Here is a 12974-nt window from a genome sequence, read left to right on the forward strand (position 1 = left end):
TGAACACCTTGCAGTCCAAGGGACTCGCAGGAGTCTTCTCCAGCACCATAGTTCAAAGGCCTCAATTCTTTGGCGCTCAGCCTTTCTTTTGGTCCAACTTTCACAGCCATACATTGCAATTCCGTTGACCCTTACCCAGTGCCAATTTAGTGTTGAACGTAGGCTTGAAAGATAAATATTCTGAACTGCAACTGAACGTATGTTCCTGATTCTTTGCGCCTGACATCATCACATCTATCCAAGACAAAATGAGCTTGGAGGGAAGTTGCCAGCAGTTGTTGGCATTTGGTGGGCCAACAATAGCTGATAGCAGCCAGTATAGCTGGGGAAGTTCCCAATCTCTGTTGAATGATTTTTTTACAGTCCCTGCTAATGCATCGCAAATAGTGCTGACAGCAAGGTTTAGGTCAGGAGAAGATGGAGAATATGGCTTGAACATCTGATTAGACAAACAGGAAATTAGATGGCTTCAGGTAGGACTGAGGAGGAGAGGAAGACTGTTTCATACAAAAGTCTTCCTCAGAAAATGATTAATGCTACGTCTTGTGACTGTACTTGGGTGGATGATCCCTTAGAAATCACACTGACCTATCTTGGGATCTTACACTATTCAGCTTTGACCATTGTAATTGGAGAAAATATGAGAATGGTTGAGCTACGCGCAGTTGTCCTCCATGTTCTGGACTTCATTCAGTTCTACTGTGGTACTCAGTTGACAGTAGTAGTCCAGTATATGTTAAGATCACCTACTTTGGGAAACCCAGTGTAGTAATTCAGGACCCCGGACAAGCTACTCTTGTTCCACCTGAGACCACCCACTTGAAATTCAAGAGACAATACAGTTAACGTCCCGTGTGACAACTTTTCACCAGCTAGTGCTCTAGGGAGCTTCACTGTTCCCTTTCAGATTCCAGACTCCTTCAGTTATGGCCACTCTAATTGGGAGGTTCTGGGAACTGAAGCCCAATATTGCCGGAGAGCATCAAGAAAAAGAAGCTCTGTTCATTACTTCTAGCAAATTCAACTCTCTCTGTCCAGAGTTCCCTCAGGGTGGTGTCTCTTTTTGCTCACAGGTGTCAAGAGGAAGATGCAGCAATTTACCAGGCTTCAGCAAGGAACAACAAGGGCATTGTGTCCTGTTCTGGGGTTCTGGAGGTGGGAACCATGACGGAGTACAAAATTCATCAAGGGTGGTTCGCCAAGCTTAAGAGGAACGCCGAAGCCAAGCTGTACGAGATTGAGCAGAGCAGGAAGCGAGGGAAGGAGAAGGTGGAGATGGAACAGCTGAGACGAGTGAGCCCAGACAGGTTCCAGAGGAAGCGACGGTTGACGGGGGACGTGGGGATGCGTTCGGGCACCTCCCTCTGGGACCAGGAGGAAGTGGCCAAGGTGCGGATTCCAGATGGGAAGGCCTGTTTTGGTGAAGATGAGAATGCCAAGAACAGAGAGGCCTCTATGACTACCCCCACCCTGTTCCCCAATGACTTCCTAGCAGGACATCTGGAAACAGAAGTGGCCACCACCAATGGGGACTCTTCTCTGGAAAGTGGGGAGGAAAATGGAGAAAGGAACGACGACGGCTTTCTTCAATATATTTACAAGACAGTGGGAATTGTGACCAAGGAATTTTCCTTGAAGAAGAAAAAGAAAGAGGAAGAGAAGGCAGCTCCATCAAAGGCAAGCCAGGATCTTTCCCAACTAGAGGATGGCACGCAACCAAGGAGAAATGTCTCCATGCAGAAGGATGCTGTGCCTCCTGTGTCATCCCAGAAGGCCGCATCTCCTACCGTCAATGGAAGGCCAGTGGAAACCAAACCCCAAGAAAAGTCCAAGTCCCGGCTTCATTCTTCCCCTTCCAAACCAGAGATGCATTTTTCGTTGAAAGAGATGTATTATGATGCTGGAGCAAAGCCTAAAGCTGAGAAGAAGGTGCCGGAAAGTAAGGTAAGAGCTACGGAGAAGGGACTTCCCAACAGAGACCTTTCCAGGGAGCAGGACACTCTTCCAGCAACCGTTCAAGTTTTGAAAAGGGCCAAGCCAGAAGAAGAAAGAAAGGAAACCCATGCCAGGCAGAAATCTAAGGCTGTGGAGATAAAGAATGGCAAAACGGCAGCCCCCGGGACAGACAGGGAATTGAACCCCCAGCAATTCCAGCATCCCAGCCGGGCAGTGGAGCCCGCAACAGAGGTCCAGATGGGACACAAGGTAGAAGGTCCAAGCAGCAGTGCCCCGGAAATCCATTTTGTGCAGCCAGGCCAAGCTGGTCCAACAAGAATTGGAAGCCCACCTCTCTTTGCAGAGGAGAAGGACGCGGAAGTCCTTCTCATCCGTGAAACAGACTTGCTGGACTCTGCTCTTCCCGAAGCCGAGCTGGACTTGCAGCTCCCAGAGGCTGGACCTGCGGATTTGCCCCTGCCTTTGCAGGGAGCGAGGCAAGCCTTTCTCCCAGTAGCCTTGGAAAAGAAACAGTTGCCTGACCCAGGGCCTTCTGAGGTACTGTAAGTTCTATTTTTCTTCTTGGGTGAGGCTGACCTCATGCAAAATGTTTCCCAACCAGCTCTACAGCAACTGCCCAAGTTCTGCCAGCTATTTATAGCAGGGACATGCAGGAGCTGGCAGGCCAGGAAAGGATGAGGGTGGTCTTCTGGGGGCCTAGGACTGATCCCTAGCTTTGAAACACCAGAACAGGTAGCTGGCTTCCTTTGTTCTTTGGTAGGTGGCAACCTGATGGGTCCAGCCATAAAGAGAGGGCCAAGCCCAGCTTCGGTTTGTATGTGGGCCGGTATGAAGTCAGTGTTCAAAGCTGTACTCTTGACTCCAGGGTTCCTTCTCAACCAGCCTGTTCACAGTGCCTGCCAGCCCGGCCCCAGCTGTCTCTGACACTCACCAGCCCGCTTCACCCGGCATCTATTTCCATCACTTTGATGCACGTTTTCCTGTACGATTCTGCAGTAGGGAAGAAGGGTGGGTGGGTGGGTATGCGTGCATTAGTCACTTTGGAGTTTCCTAACTCAGGGTCTCACGGTGCATGGTTCATGCTCCTGAGTGTCTAGGCATCCAAAGAGCTGGTCAAGGCATGGGAATGTGTGTAGGAGGGCTTCATGGTGTGTCACGTAACCCGCCAGCGCGTGGGAGGCGTGTAGGTGGGATGCTTCTGGACACGGAAGACTGACACTGAAGAAGGAGGCTGTCTCGTGTTTCTACAAGATGTAGGATTTCCTTGGTGGGGAATTCCAGATCTGTGGGGGGGGGGAGGTTGCCAGACCTCTGGAATGTGAACAGAAGATGTTGTTTGTCCTGAATTAGATAATTGTCCCATCAATTCCAGGGCTGGGCAGATGTGTGGCTTTGGGTTGTCCTTTGTTTTCGGTTCCAGAACTGGGTGCTCAAACTTCTTTAACCCCCAGAAAAGGAGAAGAGGCAAGTAAGTAAAACCCTTCTCCACTGAGAAGTGAGTAACTAAAGATGGCTCCCCTCAGGTCACATCCCCAACTAAAGAAGAAGCAATCAAAGTGTGAGAAGTGACCAAGGGGAAGCTTCTAACTAACATTGTAAGGGATCTTTGCTTTGACTAAATGTTGTAGAACGATTTGGGCCAGGAGGCTAGCTGGTGTTGAATAAAGCACTCTTACAGAATACCATTAATACGGTATCATCATCATTGTTACATTTTTAATTTTTTCTTCTATTTACAGTCCCAATAACTTGAAAGAGCCTTACTTTGGAGAAAACTGTTTGCTTACTGCTAATTTGATCATTGCTAAAGAAATATACAAACACCCCTCCCCCTCCTCCCCGCTACATCATTTAGGAGTCTTATGGAAACAAACAAACAACAAACAAACACACCTGTTTTGCTCTCCAAGGATTTTAGAAATACAAAACTAAGGCCCAAGAGCTGCATATAACCCTTGAAAGCTTTAGGGGCATACCTCCCTACCATTGGTTGACGCATTGTAGCGTTGGATGAAATTTGGAAATACAGGTTAAGTAACCATACTATTAACAGGGAAAATTAATTAATTGTAATGCTGATAATAATGAAATGGAGTCAAATGATCATGTTTGCTATGCCCACTCATGATTTATAATGTCTTCACCATGTCACTCAAAAGCTGAAAGTGGTCCCTGATCCCCAGCTATGACAGACCTTACCTTTCCTTTCCTTTCCTTTCCTTTCCTTTCCTTTCCTTTCCTTTCCTTTCCTTTCCTTTCCTTTCCTTAATTTCCTTTCCTTTCCTTTCCTTTCCTTTCCTTTCCTTTCCTTAATTTCCTTTCCTTTCCTTAATTTCCTTTCCTTTCCTTTCCTTTCCTTTCCTTTCCTTTCCTTTCCTTTCCTTTCCTTTCCTTTCCTTTCCTTTATTTGCTTTCCTTTCCCCTTTTCCTTTCCTTAATTTCCTTTCCTTTCCTTAATTTCCTTTCCTTTCCTTAATTTCCTTTCCTTTCCCCTTCCCCTTCCCCTTCCCCTTCCTTTCTTATTATCTTTCTCTTTTATTTTCCTTTAATTTGTTAACACTCTTATTGAACAGAAAAAGCCTAATTAAAACTGATCATTAATCTAATAAGCATGTAACCCTCCTCTTACCCAGGAACAATTGGTTTGGGTACATTGGTGTGTGAGCAGACTCAACAAAGCTTCTGTCCCCGTTGAGGGACTATTCCGTTGACTTCCTCCTTCTTATCGCCCTCTTAAAGCAGCTTTCAGCACCTGGGTGTGTTCTGGTGATTGGACTGCAGTCTCTTTGGAATTTGTCTGGCCGGTCACCATTTTAGGAGATGCAGGAGAGCATCAGCCTTTGGTGAAGATCTGGAGCTAAGAAAGGAAGCAGGCATAACCCTGGAAGGCTTGGCCGGGGAGCTAATTCCAGGCTTTGAACATTTTTTGTCCCTTTCCAGAAAAAAGCCCATAAAAGGTTTCCCGTCTTTTATCAAAGTAGCTGTTGTTCCTTTCCTAATTCAACTAGCCAGTTTAGTCTATTTTTAAACACCTAGTCTTAAAACACAGAACAAAGGTCTGCTATTGAAAGGGTCAGTCCTAGTTACATTAGACTTTGTAAGGCTCGTTCCTGAGTAGATGCACAAAGAATTGAGCAAGCAATGTTGGTGTAAAGAAATATACTTCAGCCAAAGGTGCCCAAGTGTTATTGGATGCCTTTCCACTGGAAGAGAGAAATTCTGTTTTAATAGAGAAATTGCAGGGGAGGTGGAATGCTGCACAGTTTGGCAAGCTTCCAACTGATTCAGTTGTCGAACAACATTGTTGATTTGTGAGGATGTTCTAACCTAGCACAATAGCTCCCAGCATCTAAAGGGCAATGGTCAAGTTACCTAGATTGCAATGATCTCGTACTTTTAAATGAGATTTGCATGACCCCAATTAACAGCTTGGTGGCTTTGTTCATGCATTTATTCATAAAACTGGGCTTTGTTTTAACCTGGGTTAGTTCTTCATGGGCATAGCTAGTTGGTCAAACCCAGCTGGTCAGTTTACCATTAAATTTATTGTGCAAACCAGAAAAAGGATAAATTCAGTGCCCTGTATGTGAGTGAGCTGCGTGCAAGCCAAGTCTTCATGTGTGCTTCTAAGCCATGCGCTCAGTGGGGGCTTAGATGCCATGGCTGGCTTGTTCTTGATCTGCCCATCAGCTTAAGAGTTGTCAGCAAGGTTAATTTGGGTTCTTGGAACCAAATGTTAAAGAGAAAAAGGTTATTAAAGGGCTTTGGGGAAGGTGGGCTGTGCCCCACTGAACTTGGGGAAGGAAAACATAACTGTCTGTTTCTGATGTAGAGTGTAGTTGTTTTTTCTCTGCTCCTAATATCTGAACGTACCAAAATCCAAATTATTTCTGAGGTTGGCTTTCTCCCAAATGCCACTGGCATCTAAGAATTAAATAAAAAATGCACAGTGCTTCAAAGAACAGCTGGAGAGAAGGAAAAGACACTTTGCGATAACCATACGAGCAAAAGTGAAAGAAGTCTGCCGTGATTCTCAATCCAGAGGGGTGTCAAAAGAGAGGAGTGGTTTGGAGAGGGTGGGGGTGGGAAAGGCTGCACGTGACATTTTTCCCCAATGCAGGATAGAGAGAGGAAGGTTTGCCTGCTATGATTCCTAGTTTTGAAATAATGACCATCTATTCTTTGCAGGCTTCAGAAAACTCACAGCCAAGCTTGTCTGTTGCCTCTGATTTGCAGTCTCCAAATTCCAGGTTTGAGGAAGAAGCGAAAGTGGAAACTACTTGCTTTTCAGTAAGGGAAGATATCCTGGAAGATTTAGGAATAAAACGGTCAGAGAAGAAATCTGGTTCCAGCCCAGAGATCCAGGACTCAAGTAGGGGAATGCTACATCTGGAAGATCACCAGCCAGCAATTTTCCAGAATCGTCCGGTGACTTCCCAGAATATCCCAGACATTTCTTCTGGTGTCCCTTTGCCAAATGGGATGGACAGTCAGGTTCAAAAGTTAGGCGTGGAGGCGTATTCTCCAGAATGGGGCCAGGATGAAATCCAGGGTGGACTACCTCCTAATCATGAGAGTAAACAGCCAATTACTCCTCCAATAACGGCTCAAGGAACCCATTTTAAGGATAGACCCATGGACGAGTTGGACCAAGTTGCTCCTTGTACCGAAGGCATGAGAGGAGAAGAAGAACGAGAAGAAGCCCCTAAGTTATTGAGAGACAATATACCCACCCCCCAAATGCACTTAGTTCCCAAGAGGAAGAGATCGTCTGAAGTAATAGAAAGGTCGCTACAGATCTCAGAAGTTGCCACCACAACTCCAGCTCTTTCTCAAGTTGCTATGGAGGGTCCTCCTCCAGCTTCAACAGCGATGATCCCTCCTGAGCTTCCTGATTCCCAAGGACCAGCTCCGCTTCCTCCAGTTAAAGAAGACCTTGTTGAGAGGAACCAATCTGTAGCCCACTTGCCGAAAGATACTAAGAGAGAAGCAGAAACTCGGCAACCTGGCAAGATGGCGACCTCAGAAGTGAACCAGCAAGACTCCAGAACTGAAATCAAGGAGGTCTGTGTGCAGAAAGAGTGTCTGGTTTCTCCAAGGAGTGAAAAAAACAAGCAAGAGTCTACAACGTACACCAGGAAGACAGAGGTTAGAGAGAAGGATAAGGAAAAAGTAGGCTCTGATATTCTTTTGAGAGAGAATTCTCGTCCTCCTGAGGCTGCGCCGGAGGAAAATCGAACCCCGGAGAAAGACCAGCAAAATGACCTTGTTTCTTCTTTGAAAAATTATTTGCTTTTGCTCTTAAAGATCACCTCTGAGTCAGAGAAAAGCAAAGCAAGAAGCCCAAAGCAAGAAGCCAAGACGGTGGAGGAGAAGACTCCGCTAAGTGCTATTCCAAAACATCTGCCAGATGTGGGCATTGCGGGATTAACTCCCAGGACTTCAAGGAAGATCTTTGAACAGGTGGAGACCGATCAGCTTTTCCAAAGTGCTGAAAACTTGCAGTTGACTCCCAAAACTTCTCGGAAACTTACAGGAATGATCAACCAAGAACTGCTTGCTTGCCAGAAGAACCTCAATATTGAACCAGAGATACCTCCTTTGCCTTGTGTCCCCTCAATTGTGGTAGGGGGCGTTGGAGGTGAGCCGGCAGGACTCTCCCAGCTTCCCTCTTCTGAGATTGTTAGTGAGCACTCGGCAGCTCTGCCCAGTGCTACTCCTCAGGAACTGGCATCTGGAGCCCGTCGGAAGATCTTTCTACCCAAAACCAAGCCGGCGGATGAGATGGAAGGAGGGGCCCTTGAGGGCCAGCCGTGGTCCAAAAGGGACAGTCCCAGTGTGTCTCCACAGCAGGGCCGTAGGAGCCAGGCTCTCTTGCAGACCTCGGCCCCGGGTTCTCCTCTTGTGGAGAAGCGCTCTCCAACCTTTGCCAGGAAGATGGCGACTCTGGAAGTACCCAAGATGTATCAGGAGGTGGCAGAAGGAAGCAAAAAGGAGGATGACGGCTGCCCGTCGGTTCCAGAGAGTGTAGAAGAAAGCAAGTCCGAAGTGGGAGAATCTAGAAAAACCAACGATCCATTTAAAGGTAGGTCTGCATGCCTCTTCCTAGATGAGTCAGGACACCCTGATGATGGAGGCTTTGTGAATATCTTGTCTTTGGGGGATGTAGGGTAATTCCTTCCTTCCAGGGCTGGAAGAACTCCTGGGACCTTCACGACTGTGGCTTGAACAAACCTATGGAAACCTCTCTGCGGTACACTTCCTGCCTTCTAGAATCCAAAATGTTCTTTTCAAAGCCAAGCGAGTTGAAAACTGGCAGCTTGTTTCATCCCAACGTCACCTTTGGGGATTGAGAATGAACTACTCTAAATTTGTCCTCTTTTCTTAGCTCCACAAGTAGTCCGCAAGATCCGAGCAGAACAGTTCTCGGATGCCTCGGGGAACTTGAAGCTATGGTGTCAGTTCTTCAATATCTTGAGTGACTCCAAGCTCATCTGGTACAAGGATGAGGTGCCCGTAGCAGACGTCAAAAGAAGGTCAGTCTTGTGGGAAAGTCTCCAGTGGGCAGCAGTAGAAATTTTAATGGTCTGGGTGGTGTCTCTCGCATAAAAACGTTAAAACAAAGTTAAGCTTATTTTGGAGTTAGACTGCGTGTTCTGAATGTTTCCTATCTCAAAATGACAGGAAGCCATTGCTGAAGGTGGCTTTGCAAGCCAGAGGGTGGCGTTGAGCCCCCAGGTTGTCCACCCCTAGTTTAGCAGGGTAGTAGAACTCTTCCTCATGAGATCTGGAAAGGTCCATTTTGGACTATGGAGGTCCTAGTAGCTTCTTTTCTTCTTCTAGCGTTTTGGTCCTCAGAAAGAAGCCATAGAAACTCTCCTTGCTTACTTATCTCCTCCTCACCTACCAAATGGTGGAGAAGAGGAAATAGCCATTGCAGCTAGGAGCCTTGGTGGAGCAGTGGGCTAATGCCTCTTTAAGTAACACCAGTTGCCTGCAATTAGTGCAGGTTCGCATCCCACCAGGCTCAAGGTTGACTCAGCCTTCCATCCTTCCGAGGTAGGTAAAATGAGGACCCAGATTGTTGGGGGCAATTAAGCTGACTTTGTAAAAATGCCGCTGGGGGGGGCAAAAGCCCTAATAAGAAGGCATATACATAGAATGAAGGCTATTGATAAGCACATTGATTTGTGCTTCTTAGATTGTAAGCCGCCCTGAGTCTTCGGAGAAGGGCGGGATATAAATGGGATTTAAAAAAAAGAAAAAGAAAAAGAAAGCTAGGAGCTTCCACCAATGTCACGGCTACTCTCTCTGTCAAGGTGCTTATATACCAGTTCTCACCCCTTGCCTACTCAGCCTGATGAGAAGCTACTCGCAACCTGCTGAGGGATGTGTTCCGTCAAGTGGTAACTCACCATGGCCGCCATATATTGGACTAGGCCTAGATTCATTTCTTTATTTTTTTTATGATGATAATTTGGAAGCATCTGGTTAAGTCATTCCTGCAGTGTGCGCTCTAGATTTCATCTCTTCCAGTTCTGGAGATGAAGGACAGGCAGCTCTGGCCATTGTGCAGATGTCCTTGAAGGATTGTGGAGTGTATCAGTGTACCATCCAGAATGAATATGGGACTGACAGTACCGACTTCCTGTTGAGCCCCGAAGGTAAGATTTAGTTGCTCTGCACATCTCCGCACGTTTTACCCCTCCTTCGAGCTCAGCCTGGTCATTTCCTACAGGTAGGCTTGTATCTTCCAAAAAGAGCAAGTCCAGGAGTACGGTTTGGACCCAACTCTATAAAAATCTCTTTATCCTTTTCCAATTTCCTTCTAAGTAAGAGAAGCATCTTGGCATAATGCCGTACATCTCTTTATCCATCTTGCTCTTTTTTCCTAGTGCTCTCCGGATTTATCACCAAAGAAGAAATCGAAGGTAAAGTAGACCAGAAAAAGGTAGGGTGAGTCAATGTCCTTGGAAGTAACGTGACCCCCATCGTGAACCCTCCCAAGCTCCTCACCTTGGATGGCAGTCCAGTTGAAGGGAAGAGAGATGGTTGAGATGACCTCATTTCATACTGGGGCCGAAAATCCAAGAAAGAAAGATATTTTACTCATGGAAGTTTGGAACAAAATTCTGTGCCTTTCTCCTATTTCACTGGTTTGGTCCCTACGTGGGCCAAGATTGCTTATTTTTTTTTGGCTCTCTGTGATATGTGAATCCACCTGCTGTGTTTGCAGACAGTGTTGTTTATGGAGTCAGACCAGCAAATCTTGGTGGAATCAACCCCTACATGATTTCCTACTTCGGCTATTGCTGCAGCAGTAGACATGGCCCCAGATGACCGCTTGGTTGCTTCTCCTCTTCTCCTTCTCCACCGCTACGTATTCCAGTCTTAAAATTAAGGCACTTTTTCCTATTCTTTTCAGCTGGAGAGGAGATTGAGATGACCCCTATGGTGTTTGCCAAAGGTCTAGCTGACTCTGGTTTCTGGGGAGATAAGCTCTTTGGTCGCATCATGGTGGAGGACCTGGAAGTTGGACGAGGATTTCTACGCAAGGCTTGCCGGGCCCGTGCCATTTATGGCCTTGAGCCGGTGTTTGAGTCTGGGCATACCGGCATTATTAAGGTCTACAACCTCATTGCATTTGGTGGACGCAGTGAGAACACCCTGGTGGAGAGGAACTATGATATCACCATTCAGGTGGGTAGAAAGAGACACGGCACCCCTTGGTTGACCTCAGCTGTGGAGTCAAGCAAATCTTCAAGTTCTATCATCAAGAATTAGATAAATTCCTTACCTGACAGCAGGAAATGGTTCCCCAAGCAAAAATGTACAGGTGGTCCTCGACTTGTGACCGCAAATGAGCTTGGAATTACAATCATAAATTGTGGCAGTGACAAAGTGGGACACCGCATGACCACACCCAATTTTAGGACCTTTTTTGTGGCAGTCGTTAAGCAAATGCAGCGGTGATTAAACAAGTCTATTTTGTCCAACGGGCACTTTTTTTTGCTGGAAACCAGAAGTCAGGGTTGGGGGAGGGGGGAAAAAAGCAAAACAAATGCCAACATTTGTAGTCATGTGACCGTGGGGGACACCACAGATGGCCATCAATGTGAGCTAGTTGCCAAACAGTATCAATTTCCAAGCACCCAGGGTGGGGGGAGGGTAAGGTTGTTGGGTGTTAGAACTTCAATTATGGGTTATAAGTAGCTTTTTGGAGGTTCGGGGTAAACTTCCACGTCAATTCCTGTACACCATCCCATTTTCCAATTTGTTCATTGCACTGAATCCCCAGCTAACCTCAAACGCGAGCTGCCAAAACCAAACCAAGATTAAAACAAGCCGAGCTCCTCACAACATTGCCTGGGTGGGGAGAGGAGAGACGAGTTTTGCAGTCTGGTTAGAAGCTGTCAAGAACTGTCTGTTTCCTTGCAGGAGTGTAAAATCCAGAATTCAAGTCGGGAATACTGCAAGATCTTTGCTGCAGAGGCCCGGGCCATCGTGGACTTTGGGTCAATACCTGAGTAAGTTGTTTCTTTTCCGGGCTGGGAATTGCCTGCTTAAATCTGTGTGATCCATGGTGCTCTCTAAGCTTTCTTGTTTTCTTGCAGATATTTCATGACCAAACTAGCTAACATCATCCAGGCTATGCTGATGGTGATGATCAACAAGTACTGATGATGTTCCCTAGTTGGGTAATGAAACATCTGCAAGGAAACTAACAAGCTCAGAGAGCACAAAGGACCCCACAGTCAGCCTCCTCCTCCTCCTCCTCCTCCTCCTCCTCCTCCTCCTGCTGCTGCCTGCACACACCATTCTCTTCTGGCCCTGAAGTTGTTACCTAGCTTGGTCATGAAATGTCTGCAGGAAAACAACCAAGCTCAGAGAGCCCCAAGGACCCCACAGTTCAACCCAGAGCTACAAATATTTTCTTCTCTCTGTTTAAATCTTCATAGGTTTTCAAGTAGCCCTAGGTATCTGGCCATAACTGAGTCAGGAATTATGGCGGTCATTAAGCTGGTCACCATGTGACCACATCCGGTTGAGGGAGAGGTTTCATGAATGACCCAATTTGGGCACTGTAGAAGAGAAGAACATCACGATTGTGGCCAGAGACCAACATATTTTGCATTACAGACCTCAGCTTGGTCCAGCACGGCTAATTCTTAAATGTTCAAGAACTCTTGACTGGTACCACAACCTCTGTCTTAATTGGGAGACAATGGTCACATCTGAAGTGCCTAATAGGAGCACTCTTTTTCTTTGACCCAGGATAATCCCACTTTACCTAATCTATCGCCCAGCCAACAATATTCCTTATGCAACCATGGAGGAAGACTTGCCGGGGTCATTTCAGTGCTACTGTGGACGAGAAGGAGATGGCAACAGGTTGGCTCCACCCAACCCTTCTGAGATTGGGCAGAAATGCTCTGCTTTCCAGCATTGGCTGTACCAGTGGACAAATGGCAATATCTTGGTGACAGACTTGGAAGGTGAGGCTCTTGTGTGGGCCACTAGATGCGCCCTCTTAGCAGAAGACCCCGTAGGTCAGATATCCATAGTCTGTTGTTGCTGATGTGCTGAGGAATGCTGGGAGTTGTAGGTCAGCAACACTGGGAGAGATGTAGATTTTTGCATCTCTGCTGTAGATGGAACAGATTGGGGCTGGCTTCAGTATGACGTTCTAAGGGTACCAGCACGATGTTGTTGCTGAAGAAAAATGAGGAGTGGTGGACCTACCTTGTGATTTCATCAGAACTTTCCTTGCAGGGGTTGGATGGAAAGTCACAAATGTGAAGATGGCTACCAAAATCAAGGGGTAAGTAGCCACGTCATGTAGCTTTCAATCCAAGCTGGATAACTGGGTTCAACCAGAATGAGAGAAGACTGGAGCTTCTGCAAGGGGTTGGGCTAGAAGACCCCCCCCCAAGATCCCTTACAGCCCCATGATTCTATATTCTTGGCACGTAAAGGAAGGAGTCCGCCAACGTCACTAACTAGCAGTTTTTATCTCC

At 46.7% G+C, this 12974-nt stretch overlaps 1 protein-coding gene across 3 annotated transcripts in view; it reads left to right on the top strand.

The window, feature by feature from the left end:
* The window catches only part of ALPK3 (alpha kinase 3), a 31115-nt gene that overhangs the window by 15705 nt on the left and 2436 nt on the right, over positions 1–12974 (top strand). For all 3 annotated transcript variants that reach the window (XM_081337622.1, XM_081337623.1, XM_081337624.1), the window contains 9 exons: positions 1074–2493; positions 6145–8041; positions 8345–8492; positions 9493–9620; positions 9852–9887; positions 10382–10656; positions 11395–11483; positions 12232–12452; positions 12730–12778. In XM_081337622.1, the coding sequence (XP_081193748.1) occupies positions 1074–2493; positions 6145–8041; positions 8345–8492; positions 9493–9620; positions 9852–9887; positions 10382–10656; positions 11395–11483; positions 12232–12452; positions 12730–12778 (4263 nt within the window). The remainder of the gene's footprint in view (positions 1–1073; positions 2494–6144; positions 8042–8344; positions 8493–9492; positions 9621–9851; positions 9888–10381; positions 10657–11394; positions 11484–12231; positions 12453–12729; positions 12779–12974) is intronic.

This window comes from Vipera berus (assembly GCF_964194415.1).
Source record: "Vipera berus genome assembly, chromosome: 12".
Lineage (NCBI taxonomy): Eukaryota > Metazoa > Chordata > Lepidosauria > Squamata > Viperidae > Vipera > Vipera berus.